This window comes from Leptodactylus fuscus, chromosome 1 (assembly GCF_031893055.1).
Source record: "Leptodactylus fuscus isolate aLepFus1 chromosome 1, aLepFus1.hap2, whole genome shotgun sequence".
Classification (NCBI taxonomy): Eukaryota; Metazoa; Chordata; class Amphibia; order Anura; family Leptodactylidae; genus Leptodactylus; species Leptodactylus fuscus.
The window spans coordinates 270,188,231-270,209,133 of record NC_134265.1 but is presented as its reverse complement, the minus strand read 5'-3'; the positions used below and the strand labels follow the sequence as shown (position 1 = coordinate 270,209,133).

The window sequence follows — 20,903 nt, the reverse complement described above, 5'->3', positions numbered from 1 at the left end:
ACAGATACATTACAAAGAATGTCATTTCACACAATGGGACTGAGGGCCCTGCTCGCAAGAGCTTACAATCTATGAGGTAGAGGGGGTAATACAAGAGGTAGCAGGGGCGGTATTGCTTATGCAGAGGTCAGACACTTTTGTAATAGAGGTGACTCATTATATATAACAGATAGAGATAGATAAAAATATAGATAAATTCCAGCAGTAAGGGTGCCTTCACACGGAGTTTACGCTCCATGTATCCTGTCCACTTTACACATGTAAAATGTAGTTAGCCATTGAGTTCAATGGCTTGTTCGTATACCGCGCATCTTTTTGCGCGCGTGAACTCAATGGCTAACTACATTTTACATGTGTAAAGTGGACAGAATACATGGAGCGTAAACTCCGTGTGAAGGCACCCTAATTCTGCTATTCGTTTTGTTGGCATTCACTATGCCATATAAATAACAAATTTATTCAATACCAAATTTATATTGATGCTAATGTTATTTTTTGAACTGTATAAATTTATATTTATATTTCCACATTTATTGAGCTATACCATATTTATTTTGCCATCTGCCTTGTAACTAGTCTATGAGGGATACACACAACTTTTTGACATCTTTATTCCAAATGGGTGAGCAGCTGTGTATGGTTAAACACACAACATTCATGAGCCCATAAATTATGTTTTTTGTTGGGGTTCCCAGAGATAAAACCCCTACCAATAAAAAGAACCTACACAAGCATGGCAATATGCAGTCGATGTTTCAAAGAACATATACTGGAAGTTGTTCAAATCTGTATAAAGGTCTGCATTTAGTGACAGAATTAAGTCCCTAAATATAATAGTATTTCCTTCATACATGAGTATAGAAGTATACATATGATTTGTTTCAACAATCAAGGTCATAAAAACTCAGCACATGTCCTGACTCTGACACTGTACAACCTAGTAATGTCAACTTTGCAAGGTATAAGCCAGTTTTATATTTGCTTTGCTTGCTGGAAATAGTCTACTAAACAGTTTCCTGCCAAAGTCTTCTTCTGTTTGTACACGAAGGCAAACACTTGCATTTTGATTGTGTTATATTTCTACTCTTTTTCCAGATTTGCTGTAAATAAATATTCTGAGCCATAAAACTGCTAGCACTATTACGCTGGGTTCACACTTGCGCTCGGAGTCCGTTCTGAGCTTTCAGACCGGGTCCGGCCGTGTGCGCCGGAGAGCGTTTTATGATCTCCGCCGCAAAACAGTTTTTTTTTTAAACCGGACACAGAGTACTGCATGTCCGACTCCGTGTCAGATTTAAAAAAAAAAAACCGGTTTCGCGGCGGAGATCATAAAATGCTCAGGGGCGCTCACAGCCGGACATCTTTCAAACCTATTCAAATGAATGGGTTTGAAAGAGTCCTGCAGGTTTCCATCTCCTGCTCTGTTTTGTGCAGGAAACCTGCATGAACGGAGACCGGGCGCAGATGTGAACGTGCTCTTAGGAATGTAGAAACTGTATAGAGATAGCTAATACTCGAGTTAAAAAAAAAAAAATATACAATCTAATGTATATGAGGACAGCCCAACTATTCCTCAGTGTGGGAACCAAAGTCCAGGCAGGTTGTATTTAACAAATGAAATGTTTTGCTCTCCTCTAGAGATGAGCAATGTCATCCACTTATTTTCACACCATCAAAATAACATGAACATGTAGCTGAAACAAACACAGCCCTTAGGATTATAGGATTACTGAAGATGACAGCTTTTGGTTGGCTATTATTTTACATTTAAGGCCAACTTCAAGGGGTTTAGTTCTTTAAAACAGTTTGTCTATTCTCAGATTCTTATATTTAATAGGTGGGGATGCAAGTCTCGGCACCCCTGACGATTAGCTACAATGCTCCATACTAGCAGTGATTGGCTGGTACTACAGTTTTGTTCCATTCAAGCAAATGGTAAACAGGGGATACTGACATGTAGGAATTTGCAGCAGAATCCACAAAAAATAAATAAAGTCTTCTCCAAATTCCAGCCAGATTCTGCTACCCATTGTTTTTAGTGGGAGGCAGTGAGAGCACTTATTTGTTCTTCTTCAGGATGCATCCTGCTCGATGTCCTGGAAGTTTCTCTGGTTGATATTGCAGTGCAGTAAGCTAGGTTGGTGTTGGGATAAGATAAAAAAGAATCCATACTCACATACCCCCAGTGCTCCACTGGGTCCCCTGTTTTAAATGTGATGCTTTAGCTTTGCAAGAACAGGATGGAACAGGGGAGCCCACGCAAGAACAGAGGACCTGGGGTAGGTAAATATTACTTCTGATTTTACCTAACTCTTGGCTCCTGTGGGTTTTCATTCAGTGAATTTAGGGGGCGTTCACACTACCGTCAGTTTCCGACAGGTAGTGTCCGCTTCTAGTGTCCGTTCAAAATCTCGCGCGGACACTAGCTGTGTCCGTGACACTTGTCATTCATTTAAATGGCGATTGGGTGCATTCTTTTGCACTCCGTGCCTGTCCTTCACTGTCCGCTTGTAAAGATGTCCGACTTTTCAAGCAGACAGAAAAACCCGACATATTTAGGTAGTGAGGATTATTGTTTATTTATGGTCGTAACACCCACATTAGTTAGGGGGTATTTTTTTAACCCATTAAATATTTTGTGTGAACTACCTTATTACCTCCAACCTAGCAGTTCAGTTTCTCACTGATTCTCATCCTATGTATTTCTTCTACGCCCGATCACCAGGGTTATTGTTGGCACAATGCTCTCTAATATCATTTATACACGTATTGTAGCATGTTTAAGACACTGGTAACAGCTTTGAGGGTGTCTCAGTATGCCTATAATATATATATATCCTGTTTCCATAGTGCAATGGATAGAGAATAAATCATTTTCACAGCATTAACTCTTTAAATTACAGTAATGCCTAGTGCCCCATAATCTGTGTGGACTACAGCTTCCAAGTACTAGGCTTGTATGCAACATTGCCTTGTAAATATACATAATTTACTTACCCCACAATACTCAAGTAGATGCATGATCTCCTCCTCATAGACTGACTGTGTGCAGTATTGTTTTTCAAGTTCTCTCCAGTTTACTGCTTTACTTAGAACACCCTAAATTAAAAGGAAATGTATGAAGTATAAGCGAAGCGGCTAATGGTCCTTTACATGAAGAAAAGTTTGTAATAATCATAATTTTATTTATATAGAGGCAACATTTTCTGCAGCACTTTACAAATCAGTGGCTAAATGGACTAACAATATTAGGCAGTGCAATAAAATAATATTAGATTACATCACAGAGGCTTTGCAGCCATAACCACCGGTAAATAAAATATTGTGTTAGCATTCAAAAAACATGCAATATAAATGTAACAATAACGAGATGGGGGTTTTGTCATTTTGATTGCGTTTGAGATAGTCTTTCCTCCTTTCCAGTCTGCTAATGTCTGGTAGATGCCCATTTACACAAAGGACCAACAATTTTTACACTGTAATAAAAGATTTGAACAAAGCCAAATTCTTACAGATCGTCAACTAACTACACGCTTATATTAGTCAATGATTACAAACTTTTACTCAATAGAATACTACGAGTAAAAGCACCTGGGTATAACGTGTTGCTCTGTCTCTGCATTCTCTGAATTTGTGTCAAGGACGCACAAAAATCTGTTATCATGCACTTTTCCACCATGATCTCACACACACACACACACACACACACACACACACACACACACACACACACACACACACACACACACACACACACACCTTTGAATTTTGTAAGAATAGGGTGAAAGAGATCCAGTGGCCAACCTATAGCAGGGATGGCAAACCCAAGTTGCATGTGCCAGAGGTGGCACTCAGAGCCCTCTCTGTGGGCTCTGTATTTTGTGGGTCCATAATTGTCGCACTTGTGGATCCGTACAGTATTAAGGCCAAGTTGACATGTTGGCACTTTGCGATAATTTAGTGGGTTTTGGGTTGCAGTTTGGGCACTCTGTCTCTAAAAGGTTCGCCATCATTGACCTATAGGATAATCTAAAAGACATGTTGAGCATCATTCTCAATCTAGCATCCAGGCTCTAAAAGAGGTCCTTCTTAAAGACTGGATAAAGATAGACGTTGTAATAAGTCACCAACTTGTTCATTCCATGCCTAGAAGACTTGGTGCAGTCATTAAAAAAATCTCAGAAAATACTTGATGTAGTAGTTTTTGATGTAGGGAGTATTCATTTTTGCATCAACTAATCTGAGCAAAACTGAAGATTTTATCATCTTGAGTTATATTACTAACCTTACTGTCATGTTATGGGTTAAACAAGTACTCTATGAAAATTGGAAACTGCTCGTGTTCAGTGAGAAATGTATTAAAAATCTTACTTTTCAAAAAGGGGTGTACTCAATTATGCTGAGCACTGTCTATCTAGCAATCTATACAGACACTTATCTTCGGAATACAATACTGTTAGACATTACCAGAGGAATCTATATTATAAAAGTGAATGTCTGTTTGTCCTCTATATGCATCCAAATGCCTGACTACAATCTGACCCCAAATTTAGCATGTAGGCAAATGGTAGGTGTCTGGGAAGATTTCTGTAAAGGTCCTAAACTGGCCAGGTGTCAATGGGCCATGGTAGGAGCAACAGGAGGATGCCCTCATAGCCTTACTAACTACCTCATTACCACAAAAGTTAGTCCTCTTTACTGTTGGACTCTGTTATGAGACCATCAGTGGGTTATAAGTACATATATAAAGCGCTCACTTACTTTTATCGGTCAGCCATTATCACAGGATTGATCCAGCTATACTAAACAGTACACACATATATTCACCGTTAGTTCAGGTCATCAGACTGCAGGATTTGAGGCTATAATATGGCCCATATTACACCAGTGAAAAATCACCTCTGTCTGGAACAGTCTCCATGAGGCAAAGCTTCTATTTTGACGTTTCTTTATAATTTTTATCTGCCAGTAGCAGGTCATACACTTTACTACATAATCCTAATTATGGATATCTATGATCGGAGCCCACTGACCTCTGTCATTCTCGGGACCTATATTAAAGTCCTCCTGGACACTCAGGAAAAAACACCTATGTGTTAAATTTGGTCTCAAATGTTTCAGGCTTTTGAGTGCCTACAGAGAACAGACATGAACGGAAGTAAAAAAGCAAATATACTTTATAGGTTTGGTACATATTATGGATGTTAAGCTTGTCAGTGTTACCAATGCAATTGTCCATGTAGCTTTAAAGAGGATCTTTCATGGTTTGGGACACAGGCAGTTCTATATACTGCTGGAAAGCCGACAGTGAGCCGAATTCAGCGCACTGTCGGATTTCCCGATCTGTGCCCCGGGTAAAGAGCTTTCGGTCCGGGTACCGTAGCTCTTTACAGTCAGAAGGGCGTTTCTGACAGTCTGTCAGGAACGTCCTTCTCCACAGCAGCGCCTATTGTGCTGTAGAGTGTGAGCGGGGAGGAACGCCCCCTCCCTCTGCTCACAGTGCTCGTCTATAGACTAGTATTATCAGGAGGGGAGGGTGCGTTCCTCCCCGCTCACACAGTACAGAGCTATAGGCACTGCTGTGGAGAAGGACGTTCCTGACAGACTGTCAGGAACGCCCTTCTGACTGTAAAGAGCTACGATACCGGCACCTAAAGCTCTTTACCCGGGACACAGTTCGGGAAAGCCGGCAGTGCGCTGAATTGAGCACACCATTGGCTTTCCAGCAGTATATAGAACTGCCTGTGCCTCAAACTATGAAAGGTCCTCTTATAAAAACAATTGCTCTGGTGTCATTATATATTTGCTTAATAGTTTCTCACTTCTCTATAAAGAAATAAACAGAATAGCTTTTTACCGTAGTGAAAACTCCAGAGGCTGTTGACCAAGAAAGGCATGGAATTAATGGTATTGGTTTAGGCCAGTTGGTTACTGCCAAAGAAGCCATCTGAAATATACAGTAAAAAAAAAAACAAAAAAAAAACTAAAGCAAACAAGACAAATGTCCAATCCAACATATTATACAGTCAGTAAAAAGTCACTGAATAAAAACAAAAAAAACACACGGAAAACATAAATCTGTGCTTACTGTAAAAAAAATAAAATAAATTACCTGGATGAAAAGCAAAAATACAACCAGATTACAAACTTATCTTAAAGAAGCACAAGCATAGCTAAATTTAAATTTTAGACATTTTGCAGTGTTTTATAAATTTTCTCTAACCACATTACTGGAAACAGTGTTTTGTGTTGAACAACCAAATTTATTATATGCTATATATAAACAATAATAAGAGCAATGTTCTCAGAGATATATCCTGAAGCCACTTTTTATTGCTGCAGAGCATAGATGGTTAAATAATATGTATGTAGGGCATATTTTTTTCTTACTTAGACCCAGAGTTTTCAATTTTATATTGTAAAAACAATGTAAAAAAAATAAAAGACATCTTAAAGCTTACATGTCCTCCCATTGAAATGCCAGTCATTGCCAGAGGGCCATATCCTTCTCTCTCCAGCCAGTGTAAGAGGGCAGCTGACTCCAGCACGAGAGCGCCACCCATGACAAATAAGTCAGAAACATTCTTTAAGCTTGATCTTCTTTTATTACACATATGAATAGAAAGTATACAAATGGAATGTTACTTATAGGGATTTTCTGAGAAGATTTTTTTTAACATATAAAGGAGTGTTAGTGCTAGTAATGGTTTAATAAGTACACAGATATACCATTAGCAGAGTTTGGAGAGATTTCTCGGTGTCTCTGGTTGCTGTTGGCATTATCTGCATTTGATTACATGTTGTTAGCTTCCTCCTGTGCATCTTCTTGTGTAGCTGCTACACTAGTTTCCTCTCACTCAGCTCCTCCCTCACTCACACACTCGTCCTCCCCATCTCACTTACGGCTCGTTCACATCTGCGCCCGGTCTCCGTTCTGCAGGTTTCCGTTTCCTGCACAAAACAGAGGCAGGAGACGGAAACCTGCAGGACTCTTTCATACCCATTCATTTGAATGGGTTTGAAAGATGTCCGGCCGTGAGCGTTTTATGCTCTCCGTTTTTTTAAAACCCGAAACAGAGAGCATAAAACGCTCACCACCGCTCACGGCCGGACCACCTCTGACAGCTTTCCGTCTTCTGCCGACAGAAGACGGAAAGCTGAGAACGGAGACCCGAATGCTAGTGTGAACCTAGTGTAACCAAGCGATCCTGCCCATTACTAGCCCCTCCCACCCTCCCCGCACACAGGAAGACTTGGTAAGTACTGAAGGGGATGGGGGAGGGGGAAGAGTAATGGTGATGTTCCGTTTCGGAAGCGGTGAAACTGAACGTCAATGGATCATCAGAAACGGTCCCTGGAGTGGTCACATGACCGCATCAGGGATATGGGTAATTACAGATTTTTTTTAAATTTTTTTTTACTAAATTAAAAGTTAGGCAGGGGACTGGGTTTAGTTTAGGGGTTAATTTTTAGTTTATCCTGGACAGCCCCTTCAATAGTGCAAGCATTTCACAACATCATGCTATCTCTGAAACAAAGTCAACTTTAACCTGCCAAATAGTGAAAGTCTCCCTTCTGCCACCCACAGTCAAATGTCTCAAGAAAGATCATTCCATAGATGGCTGAAGCCATACACATAAAAACAAAGGGGCTCCCATGTACACTACTATGTGTATATAGGAGTGAGCATGCCCCAACAGATGAAAGGGAAAAGACGGATCATGCCCAATACTTTGTTCTCAAGATATGATATGAGAAGTTTGATAGTGGCTTACTGCCCTGTCCTCATGGAACACGCACGCTGTCTATGCCAAGGTTAGTAGGAATAGATATCGGCCGAAAATGTTTGGTGGACAGCTATTGAAAGTGTCACTTCAAATGGATTTTCCCACTAATGACACTTAGGATAGGACGTGCCATAGAATTGATTGTGAGTGGGAGTGAGCAGGCTCTGCTACCTGTTTAGCCACCCAGGGGCACTTGCAGAGGCATGATCGCTATGGGTGTCTTGTATTATTTTGTATTGGTGTCTCAGAGTACAGTTACAATTGTGGACGAAAATGGCCTGCATGGGTGAAATGATTGAGAACATATTGAATACCAAGTCAATGGGGTCCCTTGGGTTCAGTTGTAGTCAGTCAGTGGACCCACCCCAACAGTTCAGTTTTGTTCCAATGATAGAAAAGAACACCACAAACATCCAGTCCTATGCAAAATTTTCTCTGCTTGGAGTCTGTAAGCAGAGGGAAGTCTACAACATAGCTGCTTTTTCCCTGAGAACACAGCAGACACTGCACTGATTCTATTTAGCATTCCCAGGAGAATAATGTGCACAGTTATGCATTTTTAGCAGCAGGGGTTCTATTACAAGGAGTTGATTTTGATATTTCTGCAAGGAACTCTTTTAAACGGCAATAATAAGTTACTCTAAAGCCAGGGCACCACGTGGCATAAACGCTGTGATTTGTGGCAGCAAGAAACGCAGCATTTTTAAGTCACAGGTGAGATTCTAGCGAACTCCATTCCTAATTTGCAGCAAAATACCATGGGATTTCCAATACCGTAGTGGTTTGTAAATTGCAGTATGTCAATTATACCCACGGAAATGCTGGCATTTTCCCTATAGGTATAGAAACAGAAAACGCTATGGGAAAAACCACAAAGCGATTGTTTTTCCCGCAGCGCTTTTTTTCTGCGGGATGGTATGAGGGGCCTAGCCTAAAATAGATCTTGGGAGAACATATTTAAAATCATGTTGTGAAGTAGTGGATCACACAAGCAGATTATATATATTTAAACAAAAATAAATAAATAAATAGTACATGCACAAACTTCAGTGTGAGGCAAACATTAACACACTTGATGACTTACATTTGGTCCTTTGGTTTTCTGTAACCATTTATGAAACCAAGTCAAGGAAAAAGGAAACACAAGTTGTTTTCTAACATAAGGGTCTATTTACAGTGCCAATTCATTTCCTGACATCTACAGCCAACAAGAGTTCCTCTTTACACATGCCACATGCAGAAACATGCACATTTTCACGTTTTAGAATGCTATCATTAAGGTTATTAATGGATGTCTAAGAAATGTTATGACATGCTATATGGTTGTAGACTGATGATATCCCAGATGTGCTCAATGGGAAATAATTCTGGAGATGCTGCAGGCTATGGCAGCACACTATGGCCGAAAGGCTGTTCACAGAAGCACATTCAAAACGTGTTTTGGCTCCCGATTATCACCCCTAACTGTAGACAAAGTGGGTGAAGTGGGAGATGTCAGTCAAGCAGTGGTGGAAGGAGCTGGGAGGCAGTTAAGGGTGATTATTAGAGATGAGCGAGTACTATTCGAAACGGCTGTTTCGAATAGCACGCACCCATAGGAATGAATGGACGCAGCCGGCACGCAGGGGGTTAAGCGGTAGGCCGTCGGCAAAGTCTGCGTGCCAGTAGCTTCCATTCATTCCTATGGGTGCATGCTATTCGAAACGGCCGCTTCGAATAGTACTTGCTCATCTCTAGTGATTATATAAAGCAGAGAGTTAAGCCCTAACAGGAGAAGAAACGCTGCTAAAGCCCTTTTCAGTTAATCTGCATAAGAATAAAACGCTGATTTCAAATAAAATGGAGCTGCAATGCAGAATTAAAGTCTTTGGCCTACAAGCTACAGTCATTAGTTTGATATAGATTGTCCTTCTTGCAGATTCACTTTCACAACTTTAGTATTTCCTTTGCCTACTTCAAAGTGCCTCATGTCCAAGTTGCTCCATTGTCCAAAACCATTAAAAATTCAGCTTCAGCCCAGTAGTGGGTAATGAAGGAACTCCACAACCATCCCCCTTCAAGATCAAGTTACCTTTCAAGTCTAGTCAAAAGTCAAATCTTCAGAAAAAAAATATAAATATATTTGAGCAGACTAAACGCATGAGCTAACAAAGAACAGAACAATTTACCACATTAAAACCAAAGGATATAATAAGGATTTTCTAATAACAGGGAAGCTATGCCAGCCTCTTTCAGCATAGGACGTGCCATTAATGTTCGCCTTCTCCAGAAATACTACAGGGAAGGAGAAAAAAAAAAGTGCATTAGCAAAGATACATTCTTTGTTAAGTTACGGCTTATGGATATATATTTAAATAAAAAGCACTCTGTGTGAATGATAACGTACACAACACTATAGTGGTAGGAGTGAGGGCCAGAATAATACAACACTATTCAGCTGCAGAAAGCATTAAAACAGTTAAAATTGCAAGAACTACCCTGAAATGATTTCCTGTCACCTATAAACAGTCCAAATTTGTTAAAAAAAAAACACAATTTTTTTTTTTGCAAAGTTGTTGTTTGCTCCTAGATCACAAATTTGAGATGGTGACAGCTCTACAAAAAAACATGTGTGTGGCTTTCTCGAAACAAACCTGGATGTGAACAGTCCAGTTAATAGAACATGTAATTCTTGACAAAAACATAATGCACTTTAGTTAAAAATGTTGCTATTTTCTACCTGAAGTTTCTGTCACTAGCTGTTTCCCTTCTATTTAAATCTGCTATTCACTCCCTCTTACAATAGAAGTTTCACATACTTACAGCTTCTACACATCTGCAGCTTTCTTTGTACACTACAGGCAATGTAAGGAAAGTGTACTGTGAACTTCTATCTACCTGTTTGTGTTATTGCTGAAGGGATGGTTGTCAGATAGCAAGAACCATTACTGTATGGGGACTTCTAGTAGAGACGGAATACTGTATGGGTCCAGAAAGAGATTATATTGTATGGGGGCCAATATACTTTATGAAAGGATCAGTAAAGGGGGAGTTATACCATGTGGGGGCCAGTATAGGGGGATGTTACAGAGTAACCCAACAACCTACAGGTATATGACAAAAAACACCATTTCAAATTCACCAGTACAAGACTTACATGATCGCCTGTTCCAGCTAGATGAAGGCATACAGGCCGATACTTGCTCTTCCATTCTTTAGGCACTATAAATTGAAATCTGAAAACATAATTTTTAAGAAAATAAACCTTTAAAATAATAGTTATATGTCATTATATATAAAATTTTAAGTTTTATAAGTTTCTGTCAGGGACATGGTATATAAAAACATTTATCATGCTTAATGACAAGAGACAAATATACAATGCAATTATATTTTGCACATTTTTATAAAGTTAGTATAAAAAAAAAATGCCCCAGGTACTATAGGTGCAAAATAGCCACAAACTCCTGACCAGTAGAGGGTTAAGGCTCATCTTAAGTAGAATGGCAACACAAGCCTAATCATGGACTCTATGGGGCATAATTCTGGCATATAAAAGTTGTAAAGCTTGAACCTAGCCTTTCATGAAAAGGGGCCATCGGCCCTGCTGGATTCATTATCATTAGAGATGAGCAAGTACTATTCGAAACTGCCGTTTCGAATAGCACACTCCCATAGGAATGAATGGACGCAGCTGGCACACAGCCTGTGCCGGTGTCCAGCTGCTTAACCCCCTGCGCGTCGGCTGCGTCCAATCATTCCCATGGGAGTGTGCTATTCGAAACGGCAATTTCGAATAGTACTTGCTCATCTCTATCATTGACACAAATATCCACAGGATAGGTAATACCTTGCCAATTGGTGGTTGTCTGACTATTGGAACTCCCCACCAAGCCAGAGAATCAGGTCTAGTCTTCAAGCTGAGTATGTTCATTAGCACTAAATTGATTTTCTATGGGACTGCCAAATTCTGTACTCAGAATGCATACACATGTGACTTGCTGTTCCATTCTCGCAGTGGAATAGGGATCCAGTTCTGGGGGTGGGTGGGGTTCCAGCAATTTGGTCAGCCATCCATCAGCAAGTTATGATATATCCTGATCTATCTATAGCTTTGGTGCCACAATTCCTTTTAATGAATGTGACCTATGTCTTTGAAGACTTACTTTTGTTAAACCCAGTAAAAGAATACTGAAAGTCCATTAGAAATTCACTACTGATTCATAAGACATTCAACTAGACAACCTCTTTGGTCCAGCTATAGCTAGAGTCTTTGAATACATAGCTGGGCTTTCTGTTAATAGCTATTAGCAGAAAGCCCAGGTATGTATTCTGAAAACCTAGGCAATTAGTTGTTGTTCCCAATAAGTGACCTACAATGACTACTACAGGGAACATGTAGTATTACTGGGTATGGAAATGACCATTGCTAGTGACCTGAAGTTTCCTTGTGGTCTTGTGTTCTGGCAGTCGGCTGTTTTCTTGTTGGCGACAACCCCTTTTAACGGGTATTGACCAATTTGGTTTTATTTATGAGAAATAGTAAACTCCAATGTTATTTTATATATACGTTACCATAAAAGATGTATCTTGAAATGGCAGGATCAGAAGGGTCGTATGTTTAGACAGAAATGGAATGTGTACGCTGTATGCACTTTTAGTTATAATTATGCCCCTGATTGTGGCATTTATTCATTATAAAATCTATTCGGGTGCCCTTCAGTCACATGATTTGTCAATTCACGCTTTGTGGACTGGTTATCTCTCTCCCTCTCTTTGCATGTTACTGTATACACATTCTCTGAAAACAAACAAACAAACAAAAAAAAAAACCTTACCTAGCTATTACGGTTTCAGATGGCATAACATCCGGAACATAGTGAACTAAGGGTGAGGTAAAATGTCCATCAAGAATCTTGCAGTCAGTTTGTTCTTCAACCTTAAGAGAAGCATAATTATGAGATACAAATCGTAAAGCCACTGTGGGGCACTTAAACAAATCTAGTTCTTTGTCTGTGGATAGGGACATCCAAAATGTATTAGCATCTTTGCTCTGTGTCTTCCAGCACAAGTGCTCATGTGAACATAGACATTTTTCTGGCAATGTGACGTAATTCACGTTAGACTATATTTGACATAACTATGGCGCCCGATGCACCCATTTTAAATTTAAGAGTTATTATTGCTTGAGATTTTGTACTAATTGTAGTATCCTCAATATACACTCACCGGCCACTTTATTAGGTACACCTGTCCAACTGCTCGTTAACACTTAATTTCTAATCAGCCAATCACATGGCGGCAACTCAGTGCATTTAGGCATGTAGACATGGTCAAGACAATCTCCTGCAGTTCAAACCGAGCATCAGTATGGGGAAGAAAGGTGATTTGAGTGCCTTTGAACGTGGCATGGTTGTTGGTGCCAGAAGGGCTGGTCTGAGTATTTCAGAAACTGCTGATCTACTGGGATTTTCACGCACAACCATCTCTAGGGTTTACAGAGAATGGTCCGAAAAAGAACAAACATCCAGTGAGCGGCAGTTCTGTGGGCGGAAATGCGTTGTTGATGCCAGAGGTCAGAGGAGAATGGCCAGACTGGTTCGAGCTGATAGAAAGGCAACAGTGACTCAAATAGCCACCCGTTACAACCAAGGTAGCCAGAAGAGCATCTCTGACTGCACAGTACGTCGAACTTTGAGGCAGATGGGCTACAGCAGCAGAAGACCACACCAAGTGCCACTCCTTTCAGCTAAGAACAGGAAACTGAGGCTACAATTTGCACAAGCTCATCGAAATTGGACAACTGAAGATTGGAAAAATGTTGCCTGGTCTGATGAGTCTCGATTTCTGCTGAGACATTCGGATGGTAGGGTCAGAATTTGGCGTCAACAACATGAAAGCATGGATCCATCCTGCCTTGTATCAACGGTTCAGGCTGGTGGTGGTGGTGGTGTCATGGTGTGGGGAATATTTTCTTGGCACTCTTTGGGCCCCTTGGTACCAATTGAGCATCGTTGCAACGCCAAAGCCTACCTGAGTATTGTTGCTGACCATGTCCATCCCTTTATGACCACAATGTACCCAACATCTGATGGCTACTTTCAGCAGGATAATGCGCCATGTCATAAAGCTGGAATCATCTCAGACTGGTTTCTTGAACATGACAATGAGTTCACTGTACTCCAATGGCCTCCACAGTCACCAGATCTCAATCCAATAGAGCATCTTTGGGATGTGGTGGAACGGGAGATTCGCATCATTGATGTGCAGCCGACAAATCTGCGGCAACTGTGTGATGCCATCATGTCAATATGGACCAAAATCTCTGAGGAATGCTTCCAGCACCTTGTTGAATCTATGCCATGAAGAATTGAGGCAGTTCTGAAGGCAAAAGGGGGTCCAACCCGTTACTAGCATGGTGTACCTAATAAAGTGGCTGGTGAGTGTATATCTGTCGCAAGTCTCATTAATAGAACATAATAAAAACCACCAGATACATACTGTATAGTTTATAGTAGTAATTTACTAACAAGATAGGCTTCCCAAATTTGGATGTGTCTTCCAGATCCTAGGTTCCCAATCTGCAATATGTGAACTCAAGAGGGGTTTAATGATAAATGCCACCTCTCTAAGGCCTCCTTCACAAGACCATAGTGGTTTTTAGTATCTACGAACACAGATCCGCAAAAAATATGTCCGCAATCACGGATCTGCAAAAAGACTTGTATGATGTGCCGCAAATGCAACCAAAATTAACATGTGCTTAAGACTACTTAGGATAATTTACATAGACTTTTTAGGTCTTCAAAACAGTCATAAATTCACATTGATGCAACTGAAAGACTACAGAGGAGCACCACTGGAAAGGGTGCTCAAGTGAAAAGCCCTGCACGGAGGATTTTTTTGTTTCTGCCGGTCTCAGTGTATTAAACGGCAGAAACTCAACAGACCAAATTTTAGTCTATAGGCTGAACAGGTAACTGCTCTTTTAGCGATCTGGCTCTCCAGTATTCGTGTCTCGCGGTGGACCCAAATGATGGAGAGCTCAGTGCAAGTGTGAACCGAGCCTCAACTGTATAGTCAAATAATTATGCGAATACAGTTGTAGCATGTGAATGATTTACTGAAGGCATACCATGAACCCAGTTGTACTACTCCTGGTGTGAACTGCACACTTTGCATGCACCAGGAGCTGTCAAAAAAAAAAAAAAAAAAAAAAAAAAAAAAAAAAAAGGCAGGGACTCATCTCTGACAGATTAAAGCATAAAAACTGCTGAAATGAGCCATGGGACAGAACTAGGGTCACTAGGTTTGGACCTCTAAACCCCAGCAGTATAAGAAAATGCTGCTGGTTTAGGGGCAGCAAACCTGGTAACAGGCTTTACTTGAAACTGTGTGGGGAAAACAAATGCACAAAACAAAGCAGTAATTTCCAGCAACATGTCTAAGGATTCTTTTAGTTCTTCAGACAGTACCTTGTCAATGTGCACTGGGTAGTCTTTTGGCACCAGGTGCTGGCATTTCTCTCTGTTTCCAATAATTTTTCGGAATTCAAAAATTCTTTAAACAGTAAAAAAAATACATAAATAAAGGTTACAACAATTTGACACATGGAGAAATTTGTCAACCTCTCAGACGATATTGTAGTTCACCACAACCCTGTTTTTCGCCTCTCTCAGCATTGTGTTAATGTGGGCAGATATGCCTGGGGTCAACATATTTATCATAACTCATGCCAATTTTCTGGCACGAGTTATGATGGAAATCTATGTCGGTACCGAGCTTATGAAGAGGCCAGGAGTCAGTCTTAATAAATCTGCCCCACTGTTTTAGGCTGGGTTCACACTACTGTTGGATATCTGTTATGATCGTGTCTGTTAAAAAACCCCAAAACAAAACAGACACCTACCAGAACAGACAATATCGGACACTAGTTGATGATAAATGGATCAATTAAGAAAAGTTACATATTAGCATCAGAGTCCATTAGTATTTATATTGTCCGTTTTTGCGTTTTTTGTTTGCTTAAATGGACAGTATAACCGACACCCATCTGTTACCCATAGACTTTCATGTTAAAAAATAACGGACGCTTGACAACCATCATGAAACAGTTTTTTGTTTTTTTTTAAGGGACACAGAAGTCCTGGATGTAGGATTTTTTTGTCTGAAAAAACCAAAAACGGAGATGTGATGGATTGAATGTATAACAGACACTAGATAAAATCCCATAGAAATGGATGGAAATTTTATCAGATTTGTGACGGTTCAGCTAGTCCCTCACCTGCACTTCCAGCAGCAATCTTTTATCAATCAGCTCTGATTTTTTTTTTTTTTTTTTTTTTACTCTCTCTTATATTAACTATGTAAATTTATCAGTTTCCACAAATTAAAATGGAAAGAAACTATTGGGATTAATAGGCTCAGGCATAACTACAGGAAGTTGCAAAACGCAGCTTAGTTGGGAGAGATGCTAAACAGAGAGAAGCTGAAGGTATAGTATAACTAAGTGAAACATAGTAGGTGGGTCAGACCCGGTATACACAAAAAAAAAACACGTATAGGTATTGCTATTTTCAGTTCTTTACTGCGATTATGTAAATGCTAGGACTACAATTATGGATCATATATAAAAGCTAGCCCCCTCTTTATTTATATACACACTGTTTCAAGTCTTCAGGTTTTCCCCATCCTCTGATGAAAAACTTAGTAAGGAGTAACCGCCTGTAGAGAACATCCAGTTTACTCAAACCCATTTGTATAATTCACATCTGCAAAAAAAATAAGAGAATGCATGAAAGAACTTTAGGAACAAATCGGATTACTCCGTAAAATATTCTCAAAGCTACTGCATTATTCAGCAAGGCTATCTCTGCTACAACTATTGGGATAGCCATTGCTACTTAAGGGTAGGTAGGTTCACACAGAGTTTTATGGTCAGGATTTTGAGGCCGTATCCGCCTCAAAATCCTGATCAAAAAGATGGCTCCCATTGAAATCAATGGGAACCACTCAGGAGTTTTTTCTGGTTTCTTCAGGCTCCTGGAAAAAAAGAAGCGACATGCTCATTCTTCAGGCCGAGTCGCCTCGCAATTCAGCCTTGAAGACACTCCCTCCTCCGGACTAGGCCCATTCATTGGGCCTAATCCAGAGAGGAGCATGCGGCTGGATGCCGGTACAGTGCACCGGCTTTCAGTCACGGATACCTGGCTTTTGGTCCGGAACCTGAGGTGGCCTCCAATACCATACCATAAAAGATAGAAACTTCACTAAACATTGCTGGGAGGGGAGGAAGGGGGGTTGAAAAACTTGGGGAATATTTCTGGAACTGTTGCAATTGAAAACAGTATTGTGATACAATGCATACAAGGCACAATGGAATCAATTGCAAAAAATTCCCATAAAATGCAAGGGATGGGGGTTAAAAGAATTTGAAAAGCTGCAGTTACTTTCCATTTTGTGCCTCACTATTAGTGTTCATTCGTTATATTAAACTAAACATGTCTATTTAGCAGTATCTTAGTCAGGCCTCCACTACATACTTATGAGTTGCACGTACGAGATTTAGTTTGCACTGACAGGAGGAAGAAGCAAAGAAGAGGCGGAGGAGGTGTGAACAACAAAGAAGAACGGCAATGCTGGGAGCAAATGATGACACGGGTGTGCTCGGAGCACCGGAGGAACGCCCACTGTGCGCCATGAAGACCAATTTGCCTAACAAGAAAATGGCTTTTTATGGAAAAAGCTGACAAGATTCAGTAAAAGAAAGGTATACCTACAATAGCCTTTCTACAAGAAGATAGGATTAGTTAAAAATAACAAATCTGAATGAGACTCCCTTTAAGGGACACATGCTTTGAAAACAAATTACATTTTCTGCCCTTTATGTAATAAATTTGGATGTATGACAAAAATTGTGACTTTTGGTGTAGATGCCTAAATAAATTCCCTCAGAGTGTAGCACGTCAAATTAATGCTGTGGGTTTCCAAAGATGATTTCACCCACAGCAATGACATGGTACATTTTTTGCAACAGGGATTGCAGGCATATATACAAGTTGTGGACATCCCATTACTGCTGTTTTTGGAAAGCCTATGGACTTTAAATAAAGAAAAGTTATATTTAAAAAAAAAAAAAAAAAAAAAAAAATCAGCTACAGATTTCATTTCTATTCATGTTTCTCTCATACACCAAAAATAAACTAAACAAGTAATATTGATCCCTTCCCAGCATTCATCGTTGTAGTTTTGCACAGCAGATGCTACCAAGGCACTAGAGGATCAGTGGCTTGTTAGCGCTGCCATGTTTAGCGGGATCTTCGTGCCTGAAGAGATATGTGGGGACAAAAATATGTAACCATAAGAGCCAGGAGCCTATTGAAGTCTCCCAGGCTTCATTATATTACTAAAAAAAAAAAAGACAATAAATAAAACCGAATGCATCACAGAAAAGAAAACTTGAAGTAATCTGAATAACCGAACAAGAAAAAAAAAAAAAAAAAGTTTTCAACCCCACATGTAGTAAACACTGTATGCAGAAGGATCTTTAAACAGAACAAAGGCAGTGAGGACAACGAAAAGCTAATCCATTATCATACACGTGCCTCTATATGATCTGCTGAGGAAGTACAAATATCACATGGCCAAGCTAAACAGTGTATACATGTATAGGACAATGCCATATAGAGCTGGCTGATGGATTACTATACTTAGTGCAAGTATCTCGCTGCTTATTCATTTTTGATAACATCTCTGATACGGACAGTCAGAAGTATTCTAACCTTCACATTTCACCTACTTCCCAATCTCCTCCCACTGCACAGCACATTTATGGCCCTAGCCCATGTAGTGTAGTCCAGGCTGTATAATATGAGCATGGCACAGACAATCTGTAACAGGAGACTACCAGAAAGAATATAGTGTGAGTGAGTAAAGGTCATAACCATGCTCTAAGCAGCACACCTCTAGTGTAAACAGGAAAGTTATCGGGAGACTAAACTATACACATCATTTGTAGGTTTATAAATATATATATATATATATATATATATATATATATATATATATATATATTTTACACACACAGTGAAACCTCTAAAGCTAAACATATATAGTCTAATGCTGCAAAACTGAAAAAGTTAAATATTTTTTACATAAAAAAATAAATAAATAAAAAAAAAAAAAAAAAAAAAGTTTATACATAAAACTGTTGTAGCAGGCTGATAACAGATGCTGTAATGCTTACCTGGCGTGTATCACAGCCGTACACGCCGGCATTACGGCAGACTGCCGAACACTTCCCATTCACTTCAATGGGAGCGCTCATAAACGGCGCTGTTACGAGCGCTCCCATTGAAGTGAATGGGAAGTGTTCGGCAGTCTGCCGTAACGCCGGCATGTACGGCTGTGATACACGCCCGGCGTTACTCCGTGTGAATGCCCCCTTACAGTGTGGTATTGCTAATGCAAATGAGTTGTTTGGTGCACTCAGGGCAGGGCCGCACCAGCTGCAGTACACTGTCTATGGGCCCTATCAGGCTGTTCTGAGGGTGCCATTAATGACTACACAAAAATACTGTCAGGCTATACCTGGACGAGCAGGAGGACGGCTTTCTGCCCTCCTGGATATAGTCTGACACGATCAGGCATGTGCAGTACAGCAAATACTACATCTACCAGGAGAGCTGGGGGGCAAAGCTGGGCAAAGTTAGGGGAGGATAAGGAATGCCCTGAAAGTATTTCTCACCTCATCTGTAGATAATGCTGCAGTGTTGAATAACAAGCGCACAGTTGGAAAGTGTATAAAAAGGACTACAAGGTACTCCCAAGAACAAACATGCCAAGTTGAGTTCAGCCTAGCAATGGTCTTTCATCATCCTAATATCGCTCATGAACGGAGGAGTATGTGACCATCACATCCATCAATGGTCTCCATTGAATAACATTCTTCATAGCAATGGAGACTAGCTCACGCGTAGTGATGTACAATGGAGGCTACTAGTGGACAGGCTGAGCACATGCCCCTATGTCAGAGAAGTACTGCTATGTACTGACGTGAATAAAGTTTTTTGGATGTGACAAGCATCAGAATAGTCAGACAATGCTGCTTTTTCTTCCTTTATCTCCTGCACTTGCTGCTCACTCCCCCTCTGTATACACAACTATAGACAGAAGTCACCTACAGCAGGAGTTTTCAGAGTGGAAGTCATTCTAGCAAGGAAACATGGGGAAGAGCATTTCTGCCTGATAAGATACATTACAAAGTTTCTTACAATTGCTTATGTTATTCATTTGTGCACAGTGACTATTTCTATTTCATAATAAATTATATAGTAAGTAATCTATATTACTGTTACCAACAACTATAAGGGATGTTCACATGGCAGAAAATGAAGAGGAATTCCTCTTCATTTTCCGCCTCTGGCATTTTCACTGCGGTCCAGCCGCAACGGGATGCTGATGCAATGTATCGGCATCCCGCTACTGATTAGGTCTGGATGAATGGATTCAATCAGGAGGGAGTCTTTACCCACGGAATCCGCGGCAAGATTGAGCAAGACGCTTCTTTTTTTCTGCATCCTGCTGCGATCTCTACCTCCCATTGAAAACAATGGGAGGCGGATTCCGGGAGGAATCTGCTCCAGATTTGGGGGGCAAAAAAAAACCAAAATCAAATGGTGGCAAATTCAGCCTAAGGACCTGGTACCCGGCACAGGACAGATGTTCTAGCAGATCCCAAGCTGCTGGAAGCTTTTAGTGGATTCAAGTAATAGTAACAGAGCAGCAGTCCTCTCTACTGTATTGCGATGGTTATCAAGAAGTATAGCACTGTTGTAAAATACTGTATAGTTACCTGAATAGGAGAAGCACTGTACATCCACTATCAGCGTCTCATACATACTGATGACCTACCTAAGGCTAGTTCATATGTATAAGACCGGGTTTACATTTGCACTCATTGCCGTCTGGGATTCAGTTATCCATACCGCTTGAAAAATGTGGAGAGAAAAGTCCTGTAAGCATATTTCTGGCAGAAACCCGGAGGACCCCATTATTTTCTATGGTGTCCACAGGTTTATGTGGGTAACCATTTTGTAAGCAGATTGGGTTTCCATTTTTCGGGTCCCCAAGTGTACC

General features: G+C 40.4%; 1 protein-coding gene across 1 annotated transcript in view; it reads right to left on the bottom strand.

The window, feature by feature from the left end:
* The window catches only part of ABHD18 (abhydrolase domain containing 18), a 28,666-nt gene that overhangs the window by 6,307 nt on the left and 1,456 nt on the right, over positions 1-20,903 (bottom strand). Inside the window, 9 exon segments of the mRNA XM_075287422.1 lie at positions 2,998-3,099; positions 5,858-5,947; positions 6,462-6,600; positions 8,872-8,889; positions 9,967-10,061; positions 10,924-11,002; positions 12,605-12,705; positions 15,242-15,326; positions 16,431-16,537. Of these exon segments, the coding sequence (XP_075143523.1) occupies positions 2,998-3,099; positions 5,858-5,947; positions 6,462-6,600; positions 8,872-8,889; positions 9,967-10,061; positions 10,924-11,002; positions 12,605-12,705; positions 15,242-15,326; positions 16,431-16,522 (801 nt within the window). The 5' untranslated portion in view covers positions 16,523-16,537.